Source organism: Alternaria conjuncta, assembly GCF_024043145.1.
Source record: "Alternaria conjuncta strain BMP 0040 chromosome Unknown scaffold_19, whole genome shotgun sequence".
Lineage (NCBI taxonomy): Eukaryota > Fungi > Ascomycota > Dothideomycetes > Pleosporales > Pleosporaceae > Alternaria > Alternaria conjuncta.
Genome location: NW_026250108.1, coordinates 66808 through 89070, shown reverse-complemented (window position 1 = coordinate 89070; position 22263 = coordinate 66808). Strand labels below are relative to the sequence as shown.

The following is a 22263-nucleotide window of genomic DNA, read 5'->3' as shown; positions in this document are numbered from 1 at the left end:
AAGCTTCATTCTTAAACACCGGCCCGTCCACTTCATTACTGCACCACCGCTTTTTGCTCCCATTGCACCCGTACTTCACCTCGACACCCACCCGCCGACACTCACTCCGACACGTACTACCTTTCCGCTGGTAGTCTGTCGCCTCCACTGTAGTCTACCGCTTCTCTCCGCCCCGGCGCGCCATTGACATCGCTCGTCGCGAGCCATAACATCGCCAATCACCATTGTTGGGCCCGAGATCACCTCGCTCGCGCCATTACACTCGCATTACCCCGACAACACCCTCGACAACACTCTCGCGCAAACAAGGCTACTTCACTGTATCCTTCTACCCGCGCACCACTCTCCTCGACTTCCACGACACCACGGCCGCAACTGCGAACGCGCTCCAGCCAATAACACGACCCAGCATCTCCGGACAAGACTCCCGCTGAGTGCGGCATCTCCCCAAACGCACCCCCACAATGGCCCAGCAGCAGCAGAATGGCGAGCCTGTAATGCGCAGGTACGTTTGATCTTCACTTTCTGGACCCTGGTCAAAACTTATCTCATGTCGATCTCTCACGACCGTTTTCTTACGCGCGCAATTGCTTTTCCCAACGTTATTTCCTTCCGTCCGACTCTCTTTTGACGACACGAAATCTGCGTCTACCCATCATTTTCTCCGTCAAATTCTGCTTTACTTGTCCCTCCGCAATGTTTCGATGCATACCCAGAGCTGAGGCACCCCGGTTTGCGCCATAGCTTGCATTGGCGCACCCGGTCCGACGACACGACCAACTAAAAATAGGCCACCCTACATGTCCCCCATGTCCACTTTTTATCGACTCGCGCTCAATTCTTGCTCTTTTTGGTCATGCACTGCACTTCATCCTCTTGTTTGCGCCGACATCCACTCTCGGTCACGCCGAAGCTGTCACACCATGCACCCTTCACCCACACAACATGCTGATCTTGTGCCTTTAGGAAGTTGGTCATTATTGGCGACGGTGCTTGCGGCAAGACTAGTCTTCTGAGCGTCTTCACTCTCGGATATTTTCCAACAGTACGTCCAATACATCGACCGATAAGCCGTACCCCCAATATTCTAACCCGTCATTAGCGCTATGTCCCAACCGTCTTTGAAAACTACGTCACCGACTGTAGAGTAGACGGCAAGTCCGTGCAACTCGCCCTATGGGATACAGCCGGCCAAGAAGACTACGAGCGCCTCCGTCCCCTCGCCTACAGCAAAGCGCACGTCATCCTCATCGGCTTCAGCGTCGACTCCCCCGACTCTCTCGATAACGTTAAGCACAAGTGGGCAGAGGAGGCCCGCGAACGCTGTCCCACCGTCCCCATCATCCTCGTCGGCCTGAAAAAAGATCTCCGCGACGACCCCCTCGCACAGGAAGAAATGCGCAAGAAGAGCTTGAGGTTTACTACACCGAAACAAGGCGCCGATATGAAGGACATGATTGGCGCGAGGAAATACCTAGAATGTAGTTCCCTGACAGGGGACGGCGTGGACGATGTTTTTGAAGCGGCGACTAGGGCGGCGCTGCTGAGTGTGGATAAGAAGGAGAATCCCGGGTGCGGATGCGTTGTCCTGTGAGACTTTGAGAAACCGTCTTCTCTTGCATCTTATATCTTCTTCTTATCTTCATATCACACACACTGCATTGGGCGGAGTCACGACACACTGGAGTTGGTACGATATATTTGGGGCTTCAATTTTCGATTCTTTCTCAATTTCTTTCTTCTTCTTTTATGGGCGATTTACTGTTTGAGCGCTTAAACTGCATTACACATAACTTTTGTTGATCGAGCTGGAAAGAGAAAAGACTGGCTTCTGATGTCGAACTAGAAGCGAGGCGGAAACATACGTCAGTTGGGCTCTGTCTGTCTACTCGAAAGATGTTGGCTTAATGATTGACGAGAAAGCGCCTCCATCATCCACTCATTCGGCTACTTTGGCAATTATTTGTATATTCTTGAGGAATGATAGGCAAGGTTGGCAACCAGAACACAGTAATCTACCAATGAGATATTACACGCATCCTTTGTCATCTTCCGTGAAACTTGAGACGGCAATGAATGTATATGTGATGCCAATAACGACGTCGACATTCCTTCTGCTATACACATATGGTACACACGACTCCCCCATCTCTGCACCCCAACCCAACACCCACAATCCATACCACCACCCCTCTAATCCCTCGTCCACCCATGATTCCACCCCTCCCTCGCCGGAAAATCCGTCTGCACCCTCCCATACTCCACGGGCACACTCCCCCAAATCCCCCGCTTCAACATCGCACTCCTGTACAACCTTCCCACCTCCCTGCCCTTGCTACCCAAACGACTCGGATCCGCGCCCCGCCCACCAGCCTCCTCTTCCTTGACCAGATTACCGTTGTTGTCCATGAGGCGCAGGTGCTCGCATGCAGATCGCATGGCCATGTATTGCCGTTCTAAGGCGCGTTCTTCGGCCCAGCGACGTTTGCGTAGGAATAAGAGCCAGGCGCGGTGGATGGTCCAGTGGCGGAGGGAGCGGTTGCGGGAGAAGTGGAGGGGGCGCGGGGTTAGGGGGTGGGAGAGGTGGTAGCGGATGTTTGCTGGGGGGGTGTTAGCTGCGGGTTTTGTGGTGGTGGTTGGTGGAAGGGATTGGATGGGAGGGGGAAGGTTTGATGGAGAGGTGGGAGGTGTGAGGGGGCGAGACGTACTTATCCTAGGATCATTCCCCGGTCCCTTTTTACTCCTCTTCTGCAAATTCGGTGTCGATGAGAAGGCTGCTCGTTGCGACTTTTGCTGCTGCTGCGGACATGTCCATTGTGCGGTTCTTTGCCAGATGTTTGTCGCTTGCGTGATTTGAGTGGGTTTGTAGGGTCGGAAGACCGGTCGGAATGCGGAGAGGTTCATTGTGGGTGTTGTGTGAGGCGCAATGGCGGGGGCAAGGCGGAGGTGGGTTGTTGGTGTTGGTGATGATGGTCGGACTGGAAATTCGCGATGCGCGGAGAGACCCTTGTTCGCCAAGAGGAGCTAGTGGGTTGGGGAAGGACGACTCGAGCTCATGGTGGTAATTGCTGCGCAACAACAACAAAGATATCTGGAAGAGCCAGGGCATGCACAGAGAAATAGGACTTCTAGGTTTCAGCTCTGAGCGACGGGATCGTTGTGATATACATGCCAACCTCACTAATGACAATCACCTGCACAGATGTCCGCCCCTTCCACAATACGCCCCAGACTCGATGAAATCTGAACGAGGCTCGTAGATTGAAATCCTTCCGGAGACCGGCATGTAAAGTATCGTCTGGAGAATCTCTTTAGGTGTCTGCCGCGTTAGGAACACGACATCCACTCTCACTTCGAGAGCACCCTAGGTCCGCCTCCACAACTTCACCTTTTCACATAATCGCGAACGAGTAATCTCGAAGCAGTCATTTTCTCCGTCACATATCAGCATGGAATCAGCTGCTCAATATCGTTAGACAAGTGTACTTCCAAGAAGGGTCGTCTAGGTATGAGGATGTTGGTCGGGTCGAGCGCGCCTGCCTCAGCACAACAACCGAGTAAACGTGCGTCGCGTCGTCATGCCACTGACGACACAAAACTCACCGTCAGCTTCTAGTACCCTCACTCACACACGAACTATCTTCACTGTCACGCAGATTTAACATCGTCAGACCTTCAGCTCTGTCTTTTTTCATCACCACATCTGCGACTGCACTATCCTCCTATAGTTCACAACCGAGTCTTCCATCGCACCTACCTCAGGAACCCACACGTCAACTTCAACACCATGAAGTCATTCACATACACTCTCTCAGCCATCCTGGCCCTCCTCACAGTCACCCCACACGTCCTCGCCACTTCAGGATCAAAGCCCGACAGATGCCCTCACCGCGCCGCAACCCGGTGCTCTCCCGGCGGCCACGCGGTCCAGATCTGCGTCAATGGCGTTTGGCAGAGGAACTACAGGTGCCCTTATCCGCAGTGGTGCGAGACCGCGTCCGCACACTGTATCGGACGATAGATGGGTGCCAGGCAGAGATGTAGTAAGTGTTGAAACTTCCTCTATAAGGCATTCACTAATGAGAAATCAATAGTCTGAGCATGATGTGGCATAGTGGCGTCTGATACGATGGAGCTGCTTCAGTATAGGAAGGCGGTCGAAAGTGCTAGCTGTGGAGTCGATGTTATCATCTGGCACCCATGATCATGGGGGATCTCTTATGTTCATAGGACTTTTACGAACGAGCTACCCTCCGTTCTCCTGATGGAACAAATCATGCTCATAGAGTCAACGGATGCGTTCGCTGTACTTCTCAACAAACACATGCATACTTCCACAGTCTGTCATTCACGTATAGCAGCAGTAATTGAACATTGCCAAAACCTATATAACAGCCCTCTTGTTCATATCCACAGTTCCTTCGTTATCTACCACAACAACATCTCCATCATTACATAACTAATCCCAACCCAACAACAACACCAACAACAACAACTACAACAGCTCCTCACCAAGACCACCAAAAGCATGAAGTCACCCACCGCCCTCATCCCCCTCCTCCTCACCCTCTTCACGATCATGCTGCCCGTCTTCGCCAACGACGCACGTGGACCCAAGTGCACGCCCGGTGCCCCAGACCGCTGCAGCAGAGAAGACGACTACACCCTTTCATACTGCACCAACGAAGGCTTCTGGCAATCGTATATCGTGTGCTCTTGCGGCAAATGCATAGACGGGAAATGCGTCAATAATCCCGGGTACAATGACAACCCAGAAGCAGGGTGTGAATGAATTGGTGGGTACGTGTCTGAAGGATGGCTTTGTGGCGATGAGAAGGGGGTGTGTGGAGGGGGATGACTGATGCGTGGTTTAGGAGCGCGGGGGTAGTTAAGGGGTTTGGGGCGGGGGGATATATGGATTGAAGGTTTTTGTAGTCTTGGGAACGGGATTTGTGGATGTCTAAGTGGCAATCGAACTGTCTAGATTTAACATGGACACGAAAGCATTGTAAGAAGGGAAATCTTTTATTGGATACTCGTGCTATATGCATCGACTTGGGACCAGTGCTGCTGAGGCTGAATATGCTCATCAAAGTATGCATAACGTCTTTTTGCTTACATTCGATAAGCCGTAAATGATAGACGTCACAACTTATAGAGTCCTAGGTGAAGGTAAAGGTGAAAGATGAGACCGCCTGACTCACCGCTCCATATTGAGCTTCGACATCTCACCGCAGCCTCGACGCTTTCAGTAATCTAGACCAAAGACGCTGAGATCTCCACGCTCTTACTAGCCCGCTGCTGTCTCCCACCTCCATCCTGCTACCAACTCTTCTACCTTCCGTCTTTTCTCAACCGCTTACCACGATCCCCGTCCGCCCCGAGACAACCATCCAAACGAAACACGGACATCTGCCACCCTCAACACCACCATGAAGTCACCCGTCCACTTCATCCTCCTCCTCCTCATCTTCCTCCTCCTCACCCTCCCCGCCCTCGCCAACGACAACTGCAACGACTGCAGCAAAAACGGCGCCGAGCACTGCGCTCCAAGCGGCGGCAACCTCCTCGTCTGCAAGAACCACTGCTGGCAGCCCAAATGGTCGTGCCGCAAAGGCGACCAGTGCATTATGAAACCCGGTCCCACATGCGTTGCCAATGGCAAAATCTGCGAGATCTGTGAGAGACAGTACAGGAATTGTCGTGCGGTATGTTGGCACTCTGATATTTGATTCATAGGGAGTGGAGGAAGGGATGAGGGAGTGTGCTAATAGATGTGGTGTAGGAGGGCAGAAGGCATAGTTGCTATCAAGAGTGCTATGCGGAGTGTCGCGAGGATATCTGCAGTGCGTATGATGGGAGGTGCAAGGCTTGTGACTTTGATTGCTAGGCGGTTGCTTGCGCTGGTTGCCAAAATTGGATTTGAGAGATGGATGCTTGAGGTTTCGTGGTTAAGGATCTGGAGATAAGTGCACGGTCTAGCATTGAATGTGCCAATGCAGGTAATCATCGAGGTTGCTACGAGCTTCGTACCGGTATCAACGGGAGCTATATTTGGAGAAATGCCCACCGGGTATCTGAGCGTCATGCATGACTTCGTGCCATGACTAGACCTATCATGTCTCGTAGTCCTTGTTACCCACCAAGGAGTCATTGCACAACAAGTCGAGTTTCCCCCAACCAACTAAACGATCCATCAACATCCAACATCCAACCCCCTCACTCACAACACATCAGACCTTCCGCCTAACCAACCCCCTAAAAAAATCAAAGCTATTCCCATCACTCTGCACCTGTACCACTCTCCCCGTCCCCCGCCCATCCACCTCCCTGACTTCCTCCGCCAGCAGCAACCCCCAATCCCTTGTAATCCCCTTAATCCTCGCCTTCGTCCCCGTCTCCACCCCATCCACACTTTCCAGCGTAACAAGCTGATCTGTGTGTAGCCAGTTGGCGTAGTAGAATTCTTCCATCTCCCTTGTAAAACCAGCTTGCGTGAACGTGGAGTAGAGGGTTTCGAAGTGTGCGAGGATGGATGCGAGCAGTTTTTCGGGGGTGAAGTCTTTAAGCGGGGGGTTCAAACTCTTAGCCAGGAGATTTAGACTCGTAGTCGGCGCCGCATTACTCAGATTGAGTCCAATGCCTGTGACGACATCATACGTACTCCCCGAATAACTGCTATTCACCAGAATGCCTCCGATTTTGACAACGGGGTTGTTAGAAGACCCAGGTAATTGCGCGTATATGTCATTTGGCCACTTCAGTTTAACATATATCTTTTCGTAGCCCGGAGCGTAGTTTTGTATACCCTGTACAATAGCCAGCGCAGCAAGATACTGTATAAACACCACCGGCGCGCTCTGACTCAGCGTGAAGGAATGGTGCAACACGGTACTGAACATCAATGCGCCGGGTGGAGCGATCCAGACGTTATTCCCTCTTCCGCGCCCCGCGATTTGCGTGGTTGCTGTTATGGTGAAGCCGTTGGGGAGGCTGCGTAATAAGGACGGGTTCTTCTCGAGGAGCGTGTTGGTGGATGTTACGACTTCGCCGTAAATGAGGTGTTTGCCGAAGGAGGCGTCTGGGTTGCGCAGCTTGGTGTGGTAGTGGTGGAGGTTTGCGTAGAAGGCTTCGTGGTGGAAGGGGGTTTCTTCGGCTGATGGGAGGGCTTTCGAGTGGGGGATTATGACTTTGACGATCTTTTCGTAGGATACGATTTGGTCGGGGGAGGTGGTGGATGTGTATGTGATGCACTCCTGTATTTCTTCCTCTGGTGTTTTGGGCTTCTTCTTCTTGTCGTTCTCCTTCTCGTGGCTTTGCTCTTCAACACCTTCCTTACTACTGTTCGTAACAGAAGCAAGAGTAGGCAGCTTCTCCGACACAGCGCTAACAGCCCTCTTCAACTCCTTGACGCTCCATGCACTACCCTCCTTCTCGATGCGAAACACATCGTTCTCGCCCTTAATATACTCATCGCCATCAACTACAGTGATGATTTCACTCCACGTAGCGACGAGGTCAGCGACGTCTGATAGGTTATGAGCGGTGAGATGCAGACGGGAAAGGGACGGTACCGCTTGTTCCTGCTCGTTGACCTGCAGCCCAAGTTTGCGGAGGATCAAGCGCATGAAGTCAAGTCGAGTGGCATCTGTGGCTGCGATGTCGCTGATGACGGTAGCATATGAAGGTAAGCTGGGGATCTTACTTAGGTTCTGGGGCGCGAATCCACGGTATGTTAGCAACAACGCTTCAGGCGATTGAGAGAGACTTACTCAGGATGCGGCCCAGTAACAACCGCATGCCCCTCACCCACCTTCCTATACACGACAGCCGCCTTCCCCTCCCCACTATCAACATGCAAGTCCTCCGTATAACTCGCCAAGATCTGCACCCCCCTACTCTCCATCTTCCCCGCATCAACAAAAACACCCCCACCATTATAATAGCTCTTGAACACATCTCCCACCCCCTCATCCACCCCCTCAAAAGCACTTTTCTCAATCTTAATCTCCGCCGCCCTCGCCCCAGCTTCACTCGCATACTTGAACCCCTCAAACGCCAGTCCCCTACACGTCCCAGGGAAGAACCCCAATTCCCTCTCTCCTTCAACGGCCATTTTGGGGTCGTTGACTTCGAACTCACATCTACTGCTACCGTAATACCCTCCGGCGCAAAAACCAAGGTAAGAACCACCGGCGTTTACATACCGACTAATCCGGCGGTTCCCTTCGCCGTTGAGCGTGCGGCAGTAGCCTAGATCGGCGCCGCCGGGGAAGACGAGGAGGGCGCATGTGCTGAACCAGGGTTCTTTGATGAGGGTATCGCCTGTTACGGGTATGACAGCGTAAGAAGGGGATAGGAGGCGTCGTAAAGTGTAGAGACAGTGGCGGACGGACTCTGTGGTGCTGCCGTTGCCTGGGTGGGCTTAGTAATCTTGGTGGGGGTGTGAGGAAGTTTGAAAAGGCGTACCGGAGTATACTAGCACATTCATCTTTTTGCTCGCCATGATGTTGGCGATGTTGATATGCGATGTGCGATTCGTATGCTGACTGACTGATGGTGACGTTGAGGGTACCTAGGTACTGTAGTGCGGACCGAGTTTGGCCGGCCGTGCTCAAATGAACTCTCTCAATGACAAGACCCTGCGCAAGTTTCCGCGACTCGATATCTTCGCACTACACGTCGCGATTTCTCTCTTCTAGCTCTTTCAAATATGTCAAACGAAGATAAATCCCGCGCAGCAGCAGCGCAGTTGTTGATTGACGATGAACCCGATGACTGGTGCGTACAAAATTCCAGCTTTTTCGGTTTGGATAGATGCGGAGATCCGGGGAACACGAAGGAGATGAACTTGAGAAGCGGAGTAAGCTAACGGTACCTCAACCAGGGACAAGCGCATCTACAGTACCGGCTGCGCAGACGAAAACGCAAAATTGACAGATTGCTACTACGAGAAGAAAGATTGGCGGGCGTGTAAGCAAGAGGTAAGTTCTTTCATGATGTGCGTTGCTTCTGTACTCTGAACCTTGGGTGAGCCGAGGATGAGCCGAAAGAAGCAAAGTACTGTCCAGGCACCAAATCTAACACGATGTGTAGATGGAAATCTTCCGACAATGCTGGCAGCGCCATGGCAACGACAAGAGAACGGATTCAAAAGACGTTTCAAAATAGCTGGATTCCAGTCCAGTTTCACGAGCGCAAGTGTAAGAGTAACCTGTATCATCATCAACGGCGAAGCCATGTAAATTATCACTGAACAATCAACAACATATTTCTAATAGCGACAAATATTTTTGTTCTTCAGTAATACTGAGACTACAAATAGCAATGAAAGAGATGCTCGTCAAGCCATTATACTGCAGCTGTCAGTGCTTGACCCATCATGATCCCACATGAGAGAGCCTGGTGCTCATGTATCAAGAATTTGCCTCAGTTTGGAACTTGCTCTCGCAGAGTTCTAGTCCCACATGAAGCATCATTACACCTGTCCTCATGACCAAGCGAGACACACACGTGTGCGAGCGACATACAATCTCAGTCGCATCCGCTCACTTCCTCTCATAAATCGGCGGCACAACATCCGGATGGAACGGACTCTTCGCCGCATCCGCCTTCTGCTTATCAAAGTTCCACACACCATTCGTCTGCCCATCATTGATGCCCTCGCCAATCTTCTTGGCCAGCTGCTCGAACAACGGGTACTTTGGTGCTTTTGAGAAGAACTTGCGCTCCCACTCCTTCCCAGCCTCCTTCTCTTGTTGTCGCATCTCGCGCTGGCGGGTCTCGATGATGGTCTTCTCCGCACTCGTCAGGTCCATGTTGCCACTGTTAATCGCATCCGACACCTTCTTCCACGCGCGCCGTGTCTCGAAGTCGTCTTGTTGCTCTATGGCGGCGACGGTGAGGGGCGTTGTCTTTGTGGACTTGTGGTCGAATGTGTCCACGACGGCCTTGGTCTTGGCATCCTTAATCTGGAACGAGTCGGTCCACTGGCCGTCGGCCTTGTAGATGGCTTCCTTCTCCTTGCCCTCGGGGTATAGCACGGCGGTGAACGAGTTCTTCTTTCCGGAGACCCAGCCCTTGCCGCTGTAGTCGATGCGCGCGGTGTAGCCGGTGGAGGATTGGATGTAGGTGCTGCTGTTGAGCTCGACGTAAGGGGAACCTGTGATGAGGCCTTCGATGTGGAGGGCGGGGAGGGTGATGAGGTAGCTTTCGTTGTAGTTGTCGAGGTGGAGCATGGCATGTCCGATTTGCTGTGAAATGTCAGCGGTGTACATCAAAGGTACTAAGGGTAATTACCTTGACATTGATGGTGGTCTTGAAGGACGCCTTCTGCGCGTTGTAGCCCTCTAGCCGGACGCCGTGTTGGTCGTTCCAGATGGAGTAAGCCGTGACGGGTGGATGATGACTGCGCGCATTGCATTAGCTCTTCCGTACTATACGCGTGGCATGCTTACGACAGGCTTAGCCATCGCAAACGCGTGTGTGCGCGTACCTGACTTGCTCGCTGACGAGCTGTGTTGTGCCTGCCTGGTCCTCCCACTTGCCCAGGAAGAGCTCGCCCAGGAAGGGGTTCAGAGGCTTTTTCTCGCTACCCAGCTTTTCCGACCGACTGGCGTACTGCTGCTTCAGTGTGCTCAGGAACCACTTCAGCACCAGCATGGCCCGCTTGGCAGGGTCCTTCTCGGCGGCCGGTGCGACGAAGACGGAGGGGTGTTCGGTCCAGTATGAGCTGTTGTGGGTTAGGGTTGTCTTCTAGGCGGTGGTAATGACTGAGACGTACGAGAACTCGGTGAGGGACTTTGTGGAGAGAATGAAGGCAGGCGCCGTCATCGTGGACAGGTCGCCATTGAAGGACGCGATGGACTATCGTGTATCAGTCAAATGCCATGTTCGAGTCGAACCACCATAATTCCTGAAGGTACGAGCCTAATCGCTATGCGCGAATATCTCTAGACACGTGAGGATGCTGGGATAATTCCATACCTTGAGGAAGCTCGTCCATGAGCCTCTGGCCTGGGGTGGCACTGCCGATCCTTCTTTCTCAGCCATGATTGCGATGCACGTGTGCTAGGGATGATCTGAAGAGGTGAGAGAAGTGACAAGAAAGCGTCGACAGGTGTAGACGCGCGTGTAGGGATGTGTGAAAGGCGGGGGTTGTCGAAGACTAGGGACCTTCGCAGTGGGGACGGAGGGCTGTTATGGAGACGCTGCGGACGGAGCATGTTTAGATTGGGCAATGACGTCGGAGCTAAGCCACACACCCGCCCAAACACAACGAGGTCATGACGAACAACATTATCGCCACGGGGCAGTCAGCCATGCTATACCATTTGTTGGTGCTATGTTACTATTGTGATATCTCGTGTACATTCGTTTGATCATGCTATTACATCTACGCGTTCCCTGCTCCAACGACGCGCTTAGGTCTTGACATCGGGCTCGGTGCGGCCAACGTACTCCTGGAGCTTGAGCAGGTCCGTCGCGAGCTTGACGTTGTCCTTGAGGTAGTCCTGCGCGTCCATGTCGTATGTCGACTTGTCGCTGGTGTGCTTCTCGATGTAAAGACGGATGGTGGCGCCGCTGCTGCCTGTGCCGGACAGACGAACAACGATGCGGCTGCCATCGTCGAACTTGACGAAGATACCCTGGTTCTTGCTGACGCTGCCGTCGAGGTCGGTGTAGGAGAAGTCGTCTGCCTCGAGCACCTTGCGGCCAGCGACGGTGGAGCCGATGAATTCGTCCTTCTTTGTGGTGATGAGCTCCTTCATGTGGGCGGTGACCTTGTTGGCGCCCTCGGTCTCGCAGCCCTCGTAGTCGTAGCGGGTGAAGAATGTGCGGCCGTAGGTCGTCCAGAAGTCCTTTTGGATCGATGCAATGCTGGGTGTGGTACCAGTCTGCTGTCCGACACCAGCCAAGATGTTCAACCACGCGACAACAGCCCACAGACCGTCCTTTTCACGGATGTGGTTGCTGCCGGTTCCGAAACTCTCCTCACCACAGATGTTCATCTTGTCAGAGTCAAAGAGACCGCAGAAGAACTTCCAGCCGGTGGGCACCTCGTAGCACTCGACGCCCTTCTTCTTGGCGACAAGGTCAATGGCGCCAGATGTTGGCATACTGCGGGCAAGACCGTAGATGCCTTGCTTCTTGAAGTATGGGATGAGCTCGGCGTGGTGTGCGATGATGGCTAAGCTGTCACCGGGCGAGACGAAAGAGTTTGCGCCGTAGATCATGTTTCGGTCACCGTCGCCGTCGCTGGCAGCACCGAACTGGATTCCGTTCTTGTCAACGGCGTCGACCAGCGACTTGGCGTAGACAAGGTTAGGGTCGGGGTGGTGGCCGCCAAAGTCGGGCTTGGGGATGCAATTCTGTGTGCTGTTGGGGATGCCGAGCTCCTTCTCGAAGATGTCGACACCATATGAACCAGTTACACCGCTGAGGCCATCGAAGAGGACCTTGAAGTCGGAGTGCTCCTTGAGGAACGACTTGATGAGGTCAAAGTCGAAGATGTCCTTGAGCATCTTGAGGTAGTCCTCGGTGGAGTGGACGATCTCAACCTCGAGGCTTCCGTACTTTTGTGTACCGATGGTGCTGAGGTCGATGTCGGGGATGTCGGCGATCTTGTACGAGCTGAGGGTCTTGGAGGTTTCGTAAATCTTGTTGGTGACGCTTTCGGGAGCCGGGGCACCGTTGGCCAGGTTGTACTTCATACCAAAGTCCTCATCGGGGCCTGGATGTGTTAGATGGGAGGAGTGTATGGGTCGTGGAGAACTTACCACCGGGGTTGTGGCTGGCAGTGAGGAGGATACCACCTGTCGCCTTGCGTATCCGGATGATGTGACTGGCGGCGGGTGTGCTCATGATGCCGTTCTGGCCGATGAGAAGCTTCTTGACGCCATAGGCAGCGCTCATCTTAGCGATGGTCTGGGTGACCTCGGGGTTCCAGTAACGGCCATCACCACCAACGACGAGGAACGCGCCCTCGACGCCTTCTGGGATGGATTGCAGGATGCTAGCAACGAAGGACTCTGAGTAGTGCTCCTGCTGGAAGACCTTGACCTTCTTGCGGAGACCAGAACTGTGTTAGAGAATGTCAGCTATCATCCATCAACGCCATAGCTCATGAGATGTTCCAGCTGTTGCAGCGTTGTTGAACTTACGTTCCGGGCTTCTGGTCCTGGAAAGGCTTCAATTCAACGGTTCGGACGCTCATATTGACTGTGTATGTTCTTTGAGCTGTGTGAGAGAAAGATGAAGCAATTGTCGAGTCGGGCGATGTGGCAGCTGGCAACTTTTGAGCTGGTGAGGGGCCCAGCTTCCCCCACCACGCGGGATGACGCCGGCGCTAGCTCATCAGCGGAAAGACCAACGCCACGCTGGCTATCATCGACGACTTTTTCTCGTCAACGTCCCAACACTCGCTGCGCCCATGCACTAGCCCTGCATCTGAGGCCGAGACACTGCACAACACTCCTGACTGACCACTCCCCGCCTCGCTTCGCCCCAGACCCTTTGCGGGGGTACCCTGGCCGTGTGCATACCATCGTTCCTTCCGTATCGACTAGAACACACCTTCTCTCCCAACACCCTCAACCACCTGGTCAAAATGGGTATCCAAGGCCTTGCTAGGCGTCTCGAGCCCTATGCGACGCGGCTTTCCTCCGAGCAGCTAGACGGCTACTCCGCCGTGATAGACGGCCCTGCGCTCGCCTACTACGCTCACAAATTGGCCCTCGCTTCAGCTGCTAGCGCCACCCGAATCCCGTCTTATGCAGACATCGTCGCTGAAGCACTCCGCTGGCTGACCTCGTTGGAGAATAGCAACATCAAGGTGTGAGTAAACCACAGTTGCTTTTCAGCGCCCGGACACGGAACCACCACGGCAAGCCAATAAGGTGCGCACATATGTTCTTCACTTCACCGCCATTGCTGCAGGGGTCGCGAAAACTTCACTTATCGCGGAGTCGAAATGGGAAAGTTGCTCAATTGCACTTGACCATGACCGTTCTATGCACGTTATGCGAGTGCTGATGTGAGCTTATGCCGTCCACTGCTGATCGCACGTTCTCAGGTCTGCCATCTACTTCGATGGAGCCTTGCCTACGTCAAAGCGAGCCGAGAGGATATCCAGGACCGAGGCGAACAACAGACGAGTTCAGCAATTTCGCAACAACTACGCTACCGTTTCCTGTCCTGTTCCCACATACCTGGGCTCTATCTCATACGCCTTCCTTGCGCCTGCACTGCAAGAAGCGTTACTAGATTCGCCCTTTGCCTCAAAGACCAAGGCAGTACCTGGCGAAGCCGACGACTACTGCGCGCTGCATGCCAAACTACATGCGCAATCCATCATCTTCACAAGCGACACGGATCTCGTACTATACAATTACTCGGCAGATACGCTGATAGTTTTCCTTCACGATGCAGACGTATCCACCGGCATCAACGGGTATTCACCGAACGAGATCCGAAAGCAATTACAAGTAACAAGCCTAGTGACATTCGCATATACCCTTATCGAGAATCCACAGGATAGTGCGAAGCTTCTAGCTCACCAAACCCATGGCGTAGACCGGAATTCTATACGGTACCTTGACTTCGCTCGCCGATACGTCGCGGAGGATCCAACTATAGTTAGTTCAGGCGGCTCACTTTGGGAAGAGATACCTAGGATTGACGTACGGCTATCCGAATTCATGTTCCAAGCCTTCGACAAAATAGAATTCCCCCATGTATACATGCCCTTACTCATTGAAGAGCCCAATCAAGCATCAGCTTGGAACGTAGGGCGCGAGATACGTAGGCTGGCATACACCATAGCCGCAAAAGATGTGTATACGGTAGTACAAGAGTACAGAAGAAAAGCACAAGGTATCTCCGTCCAGGAAATCTCCATATACCCCCCCTGCTTCGACCAAACCCCCATCGAGGACCTGGAGCGACAGATGCGCGGATTGAAAGAATGGCGAGATGCGAAGTCCATCAGCACCGAACTCCTCTGGCCGCTTTACGGTATCAGTCTAGTCCTCAACGAATTGAACACCCCGCCTCCGATCGCCCTCGTCCAACGAGTGTTGAACTGCGATTTTGATAACAGCTGGGCATTCGTACACCTCACGGCGCGATTACATGCCGCTCTCTACTCATTGCGCATGCTACTCCAAATGATCAAGGTCGGGGAAGCAACAATGGTGCCCGACTTCATAGTAGACGTCAATGATCGACAAGATGTCGAACAGGCCCAGCTGCGCGGAATCATGTCCAAGATCGCCGGTCACATGTCCGACTTCCCCTCGATACCTGAGGTCATGGGTGTTCCGGGACAGACAAAGCGCATCCTGGCTGAACACGACAAGTTGAAGGAATTGATTGAAGAGATATATAGATCTGCTGGTGTTGAGGTGCCAAGCGAGCAGGTGTCGAATAAGAAGAAGAAGAGGCAGATGAGGGAAGGGGAGAGGAAGAAGAAGAAGGCTGAGCAGAGGATGCAGGCTAAGCCACAAGTTGGTAACGCCTATTCGCTTTTAGGAGAGGGGTGATGGAAGCCGCGCAAAGATGGAACGCAATAGAAATCGCCCGAAGAATGACCATACTTTTCTCAGCAGCCGCTGTCTTCCAAACTTAGAACCACATGGGCTTGTCTCCGACACGCAATGAAGAAACGCAGTCGCCACATACCCCAGAAAGATGCTCAAGTCTCCACTGACTTTAGTCCATCATAAACATGACCCCAAGTTCCTACCCACTAGCGCATACTCCGCCAATCTGCTCCGCCAAGTACACCGGGAGGAATCGGACATACCGTCAGCACGATTTTCTTAGCCGCATGACCCTCCTTATAATTGGCCCACTCTTCCAATCTGGCACACAGCGTTGCCTCTCCCAGACAAGCATCGCAGACATTGCCCCAATCTCGACTGTAGGCCCTGACCGAACAATGGCATCCTTGAGCCTTCCTCGGATTCAGGACGCAGTGTACACAAGTATCATATGGAAACTTTTGGTCAAGCATGTCGCGGAATGCGCTCCTATTCTTATCGCCCACCAGATAGTCTTTGTTGAATCTGCGAACGAATTCTTTGACAAATGAGAGTGGGAAGAGCTTCATCTTTCCTGGTCGCGTGTCAGGTATCCTGAAAACGACTTCGATGTCGGGGATCCGAATGGGCTTGGTAATATGAGAGGCTGAAACTCTGGCATCGGCTTGCTTCCCATCGCTGTCGTTGCTGTCGACAAGTTGCAGATCCCTCATCACGGAGTTCTTCTGGATTTCTTGCCACATGGCATCGTCCTCGGAGCTTGTGACTTTGTTGCTGTCGGTTGTGGTGGCGTTATTCGAAGATGCCGTGGTGTTGCTGTTGGTCGCCGGAGCCTCAGTGGAAGGTTTCTTGACAATCTTCTTTGCAGGCACCTCCACTACTTCCAGCTCTTCCGTATCCTCTGCCTTGAAGAAATCTTCGTCATCGTCCATCGGCTCTGGGCTCATGTCCTTTCTCTTCTTTCCATCTTGCATGAGGCAGTCTCCCGTTCTCTTCTTGTTTGTAGTTGGTGATTGAGTTCCTTGCGATGTTGGGGTCTTAGCTGGTTTGGGTGGTCCACGTTTTCTTCTCGGTGTTCCTTCTTTCAAAATGTTAGTTATCGTCTTCATGATAAGATTTGACTTACCTTCGTCTGTCTTCTTTTTAGGTTTAGCACCTCGACCACTCTTGCGGACGCCACCGCCGCCGCTGTCATCATCATCATCGCCATCATCCCCGCCATGTCTGCCTTCGACCTGTGCTGCCGCGCCGTCGGCGTTCCGCGCCCTCGCAAGCCCGTCAAGTAGTCGTGTCGCAATGGCATCAAGAGTTTCCCTAGGAGAACCAGTCTTGAGACCGTGGGTGATGACGTCGAGCAGGTCCTTGTCGCTGATGCTTGCAAGAAGAGTGTCTCGTGCGGCGGCAAAGACGGGATTGCCGGAGAGGGCTAGGAGCGCATCGTGATAACCTTTGGCGGTTGACATGGTGGTGTGATAAGAGATTGGGTTCTTGGAAAGAAGTGTGAAGGAAGAGAGGAGGTAGTGGTAGATATATGAGAGAATGGTGTAGGAAAGAAGAAGAAAAGATAGATGGAAGGCAGTATATAAAGATAGGGTGGGGATATGCGTGAGGATGCAGGTGAGAGACGTGACCAAGAGGCTACCTTTACCTGATGGTTGGTTCTGATACAAAGCATGCCACATGAGCACTTTTCCTACGGCGACAGGAAGGTAAGAGATGCTACTGATGTATTTACTCACTTGACTCCTGCGCTCGATGTACGAAGGAGGGTGTTAATCATGAGTTGTATTTACACAGCCATCCACCAACATGTATTCCAGAAGACTACGCAGTCCCTTATATGTTCGAGACGCAATCTGAAAGGCTATGTATACATCAAAAGTGCTTAAGGACGCACCCAATAGTGCAGCGAGTTTGCCTCTGCATAGCCTCGGTATCTTTCAGGCAAAGGGAAAAAGGCAAGCGCAATATGACATCTTTGATAATACACAAGTCGAGCGCACAACCGCTTCATGCTAACGCAGCGATCACACGCCTCGTGCATGCTTCCAGATCGTGGGCCAGGCTGCCTTGTTCTCAAGATGAGAGTATCATTAACACAGCGTTGAGTACCGACCCTGTTGTCTCTTAGTCTTAGTAGCTGACCCCACTTTAATATATGGGAATCGGTAGAGAGGTAGTCTTCGTCGAACTTTGCGATGAATGAGGCCGTTAAGTGGATAGAATCGTACCGAGCCGACTCTACACACCAACCAACAATACCGATGCCACGGACTTTCTTGTTGTCTATCCTTTGATCTTCGCACCAAGCCAGTGTAATCTTCGGGGGATCGTATGCCGGCAGGGCAGCGGGAAGATCTTCGAGCGCGTTCATGGTAGACACGGGAGAACGATCAGGCATGGAGACTACGAGAGACCCATGGTGCCTGGAGCGTTTACGGGTCCCGAAGTCAGAAGAATACGGAGGTTGTCGCGTCCCCCCCATCATGCCTGTAGCCGGTTGACCCGTTGTTGAATGATCATTGGCTTTGGGTGTAGCTGAGTTCACCATTCTCTCGGCTGTTACGTAGTTAGTCAATGTTACCGCGTCTGTGCCTACTCAACTCACGTTGCTGTTGAACGCTGTACTCTCGAGTCTTCTCAACGTGTTGCTGGGCGGTGTTTCCCCGAGTGTCTTCGTCCTTGAAGCTAGCTGCGGGAGATTCAGTGGTATCGCTGCGCTCGACAGAAGCCGGATCCCGTGCGATGACGTCCAAGAGAACTGAGACAATGTCCTCCAAGCCACCCCGCGCGAACTCTCTGCCGACGCCTTTCTTCAGTATGTCCAAAAGATCGTCATCGCCGATACATCGTATAAGGTGTCGGCGGGTACTAGCAAGCTGATCATTTCCGGAAAGCGCGAGCAAGGCTTTCAGGTGGGAGTCAGCGGTCGACATGGCGGGTAAACCGGTGGGAGGGTTTTGTCGGGAGGAACGCGGAGGCAAAAGTGGTGTTGTTGTTGACTGCGCAGAGCGGCGCGACGAAGCTAGCGGTGGAAACGCGCGAATTGGGAAAGTGCAAACGGACGAGGTGACGCACACGCATCGACAGAAGATGAACTTTATTCAATCGGGAAGAAAGAATCAAAATATGGTATAAGAGCGATGTCCATCAACGAACTTGTTTTAGGCGCCGTATTTGTCTTTCCTTTACTGGATATCTGGCTTATATATCAAGCTCAATGGGGTCGAGACTCTCGAATTTGACTTCCATCTTGCAGTCTGGTCACCATAATCTCAAGTCGACGGCCGGACAGCAGGTTCATACACGCCAGCGAGGCCTTTTCGGGAAGTGATGGTGGGCCTGCGCAGCATCTCTATCACGCTTCCACTTGCCGTAGTGGGCTTCAACGCGACGGCCAGCTTTATGTTTGGTCCTGGGCACCCTAGATGCTTCTCCGCCTAGTTTAGGACTTGGACTGGTGGACACTGATGCTATCGTTGACGGGCCCGGCGTCAGAGCAAGCTCGCTGTCATCTACTATGAGATCCATCTCAGTATAGATTTCGCGAGCCTGGGGGTAGTTACAATGTCTTACGTTTGGATGTCATTGTGGTGACCCCGTCGTCTCCGTCGTCTAGCTCTTCCATCTTGATCACGACCTCACACTCCCCATCGGCTTCTTCATGCTTCACCGCAGCTCCATTCTCTTCATCTAAATCATGCGCGAGCTTCGAGCGCGAATCCCTTGAGATGACACCCAGCATGATTAGCGCAATTTCCTCTAGTCCTTCTCTTTCGAACTCGCATTTCACGCCTTGGATGACTACACGCGATAGCTGGTTATCGCTGAGATTCTTGAGTATGTCCTTGCGCGTGTCGGTGTCTGGTTGGTTGTGGAACTGCGCGAGTACGGCTTTGAGATCGCCATCGTAGTATGACATGCTGGGTGGTGATGGAAGAAAGAGCCCTGTTGTGTTTTTTTTTTGCTACGCAGCGCGACGCAAACGTGTTTTCTGCGATGTCTCGTGGGTAGACAAGAAACAAGTGATGGCCCAGCGAAGGCGTCAGTGGGATAGAGTCGGTGTCACCAGCTTTTGGAACCACGCACGCTGAGACTATTGTGTAGAGGAGAACTTGTTGTTGTATATCTTCGTTACACGCAATGTTTGTCTCCATGCTGTTGTGTGACCGCCATGCAACGGCACCGCCCGGGCGGGACTAAGCGGACACGTGAGCACGTGACACACCACCAGCGGCATCGTATTACGTGCTAGAAGGGGGTGTCCAACTGCCGAGGTGAGAGCTTCGGCATTCGGTCCCGAAGGCAAAGCGACAGCTGTCGCGAGCGCAACCCGAACGGTATACTGTGGTACAGTGGGCTATGGTGGCTGTTGTTCTTACTTTGTCCGCTTTTGGGCAGGAACATGGCCAAGCATCTGGCTGCTGACATTGCCCATGCCCCGCTCGCATCGAGCGCTTACATACGACTGAAAAGATGTTGAAGAGTTTGCATCGACCGTTTAGACTCCTACTAAGTCAAAATCGAGTCAATTGGAGATCACATCGCGCGATATCTCAAACCGCTGCACATCGATGACGTCATGCCGGACGCTAAACCCGGCGACAGCATAGCGACCCGACAATGTTGGGAGTGCTTCAAACGCCGCCTGGTGTGCGATCGCACCCTGCCGCTATGCAGGAAATGTACCAAGACGGGTAAGGAATGCCCGGGATATAACGACCAGAAGCCGTTGCAATGGGTGAAACCGGGACACGTGACGATCCGTCCGAAGAAAAAGAAGAAGGAAAGCCGGCCAGCAACATCCGCCATCAGAGCAGGAGACTCCGAGAGACTCGCGCGCATCATTTCAATTGGACCCGCTGCTACTCCCGGGGTAACTAAAGAGACGGGTCTATTAGAGCTCCTCGGACAAGGAGGGTGCTCGTTGCTGGTGTCCGAAGAGCTTCAGCTTACTCCAGAAGAGATCGAACTATCCAAGAGCCAATTTGCCAACCTATTGGTGGAAGAAGACAAGCCAGCATGGTGGCGCAACCCGGGAATCGAGAATCAGGTCGACACCATTGAGCTAATAGCTGCAGAGGCCGGTGCGGGCTGTGGAGTGGGTGAGCGTATCATGTGCATCGGCAACAAAGACCAGATCAAGGAAGTAGTAGAGAGAGGTCAACACTGGGAAGCCGCGCTGCTATTGCAGTCGAACAAGAGACCTCTCGAGAAGATACAGAGACTGCTGCAGATCATGGAGATGAACAGACTTCCGTCGTACGATTTCTTGTCGGATGAGACACACGACGTGGTACAAGCTATCAATTACTGTACGTGCGCAAAGCTAAACTGAATACCTGTACTAAGTCTCATAGTCAACACTAGGATTTATCCGGATATCCAAGAGACGGACTGCCTAGCACCCAATCCTGCAGTGGTGCACTTCCCAGTGTGGGCTTTGCATATACTTGCTCCGCCAATGCACTACACTACTGTCTGCCTGAGTCTCAACTACCACTTGACCTCGTTGCCTCCAGGTAAGGACCGTGCGACCATCGCAAACAATCGCCTCAAGATATACCATTATCGAGGCCTTGCTATACGCGCTCTCAATGAGAACGTCGCGAGGAAGGAAACGCGCAGTAGTGACCAGACAATCGCCAGCATTCTTATGTTCCTGGCAATGGAGGTACACTCTGACGAAACTGACACGTGCGGGTCCGAAAGGCTGATTGTTCTCTTAGGTACATAGCTCTACAGATGTTGACTGGAGGTCGCATGCAGATGGCATGAAGCGACTGATAGATATGCGTGGTGGCTTTGAATCACTACGACGCACAGTACCTCACATGACATCAGCGCTAGTGATCTTCGTACTGTTAGTATAACTCGACGATTGCGAAGAATGTGGCTGACACTATGCAGCATCGTAACCTTTTCGAACAGTCTTGGTCCAGCATCGCATCAGATCAGTATCACCAAGCCGATCGAACAGCACATTGAGGAAGTGGAGAAGGTGTATAGCCTTATTCTCCCTTATACACTGTGTCCGTCAAGCCTCTTCATCGAGATCATTCGCATCAACTGCCTCCGTCAAGAGCTCAGCCTCTCGCCCATCGTGGACCCGCATCAGTACGCTCAAGATGCACGCAGCATTCTCTCTCGTATCGAATCCTTCGGCCCAAGAGAATGGGCGCAGTCCAAGGATCAGAAAGATGACTGGCAGCCAATCGCATCGATCTGGCAGTCTGCAATCGCACTCTACTGCATAATGTCCTTGCAAGCTGTTGACATCCTTCCCAGCGACACAGAGATGGATCTCATGCGAATGCGGCATCGTGATCGTCTACTCAAAGATTTGAAGGCTGCTACACCATTAAAACAGTTAAAGAAGATATCAACATTTCCACTGTGCGTACTTGGCGTGGAAGCAGGCTTTCACGTTCAGCAAAGTACTCAGATCTGGATTGAACGGCATTTGGAGGAGCATGCCCGCCTTCTTGGCAGCAACAGTCCGTTGAAGGCACGAGAAGTACTCCGACGATACTGGCGGCGGAAGAAACCTGGTTGGAATGAGTGCTTTGATGAGCCGTAAGTGTTTCATGCCGGGAGTTTCCAGAGAGATGGCTAATGAGATCGATTTGCAGGTTTACAACTCTTGTACCAGCGGGTGTCTGCTGATCCACATGGCGAATCGATGCAGCCCTGGAATTTATGCATCGGCCGACTGAAGCAT

The 22263-nt window shown here is 52.6% G+C and overlaps 10 protein-coding genes across 10 annotated transcripts; 3 read left to right on the top strand and 7 right to left on the bottom strand.

The window, feature by feature from the left end:
- Positions 1–2193: 2193 nt before the first annotated feature.
- J4E85_009786 (uncharacterized protein) lies at positions 2194–2904 on the bottom strand (the record flags this gene model as incomplete). Its single annotated transcript, XM_051474004.1, has 2 exons — positions 2194–2600; positions 2709–2904. 2 exons carry the CDS (start codon positions 2902–2904, stop codon positions 2194–2196), a joined length of 603 nt encoding a protein of 200 aa, XP_051322081.1.
- Positions 2905–5432: 2528 nt separating this feature from the next.
- J4E85_009785 (uncharacterized protein) lies at positions 5433–5771 on the top strand (the record flags this gene model as incomplete). Its single annotated transcript, XM_051474003.1, has 2 exons — positions 5433–5679; positions 5740–5771. The coding sequence occupies 2 exons, from the start codon at positions 5433–5435 to the stop codon at positions 5769–5771; spliced, it is 279 nt and encodes a 92-aa protein (XP_051322080.1).
- Positions 5772–6233: 462 nt separating this feature from the next.
- On the bottom strand, positions 6234–8506 carry J4E85_009784 (uncharacterized protein; the record flags this gene model as incomplete). Its single annotated transcript, XM_051474002.1, has 3 exons — positions 6234–7692; positions 7773–8415; positions 8470–8506. The coding sequence occupies 3 exons, from the start codon at positions 8504–8506 to the stop codon at positions 6234–6236; spliced, it is 2139 nt and encodes a 712-aa protein (XP_051322079.1).
- A 1042-nt stretch (positions 8507–9548) lies between these two features.
- On the bottom strand, positions 9549–11052 carry J4E85_009783 (uncharacterized protein; the record flags this gene model as incomplete). Its single annotated transcript, XM_051474001.1, has 5 exons — positions 9549–10253; positions 10300–10408; positions 10496–10732; positions 10784–10866; positions 10987–11052. The coding sequence occupies 5 exons, from the start codon at positions 11050–11052 to the stop codon at positions 9549–9551; spliced, it is 1200 nt and encodes a 399-aa protein (XP_051322078.1).
- Positions 11053–11423: 371 nt separating this feature from the next.
- On the bottom strand, positions 11424–13216 carry J4E85_009782 (uncharacterized protein; the record flags this gene model as incomplete). The annotated part of the gene is made up of 3 exons (XM_051474000.1): positions 11424–12733; positions 12780–13081; positions 13164–13216. 3 exons carry the CDS (start codon positions 13214–13216, stop codon positions 11424–11426), a joined length of 1665 nt encoding a protein of 554 aa, XP_051322077.1.
- A 393-nt stretch (positions 13217–13609) lies between these two features.
- Positions 13610–15542, top strand: J4E85_009781 (uncharacterized protein; the record flags this gene model as incomplete). Its single annotated transcript, XM_051473999.1, has 2 exons — positions 13610–13836; positions 14075–15542. 2 exons carry the CDS (start codon positions 13610–13612, stop codon positions 15540–15542), a joined length of 1695 nt encoding a protein of 564 aa, XP_051322076.1.
- Positions 15543–15748: 206 nt separating this feature from the next.
- J4E85_009780 (uncharacterized protein) lies at positions 15749–17005 on the bottom strand (the record flags this gene model as incomplete). The annotated part of the gene is made up of 2 exons (XM_051473998.1): positions 15749–16620; positions 16669–17005. The coding sequence occupies 2 exons, from the start codon at positions 17003–17005 to the stop codon at positions 15749–15751; spliced, it is 1209 nt and encodes a 402-aa protein (XP_051322075.1).
- Positions 17006–18061: 1056 nt separating this feature from the next.
- On the bottom strand, positions 18062–18478 carry J4E85_009779 (uncharacterized protein; the record flags this gene model as incomplete). The annotated part of the gene is made up of 2 exons (XM_051473997.1): positions 18062–18101; positions 18147–18478. 2 exons carry the CDS (start codon positions 18476–18478, stop codon positions 18062–18064), a joined length of 372 nt encoding a protein of 123 aa, XP_051322074.1.
- A 596-nt stretch (positions 18479–19074) lies between these two features.
- Positions 19075–19464, bottom strand: J4E85_009778 (uncharacterized protein; the record flags this gene model as incomplete). Its single annotated transcript, XM_051473996.1, has 2 exons — positions 19075–19094; positions 19119–19464. The coding sequence occupies 2 exons, from the start codon at positions 19462–19464 to the stop codon at positions 19075–19077; spliced, it is 366 nt and encodes a 121-aa protein (XP_051322073.1).
- A 660-nt stretch (positions 19465–20124) lies between these two features.
- On the top strand, positions 20125–22122 carry J4E85_009777 (uncharacterized protein; the record flags this gene model as incomplete). Its single annotated transcript, XM_051473995.1, has 4 exons — positions 20125–20857; positions 20903–21064; positions 21393–21405; positions 21453–22122. The coding sequence occupies 4 exons, from the start codon at positions 20125–20127 to the stop codon at positions 22120–22122; spliced, it is 1578 nt and encodes a 525-aa protein (XP_051322072.1).
- Positions 22123–22263: the final 141 nt, after the last annotated feature.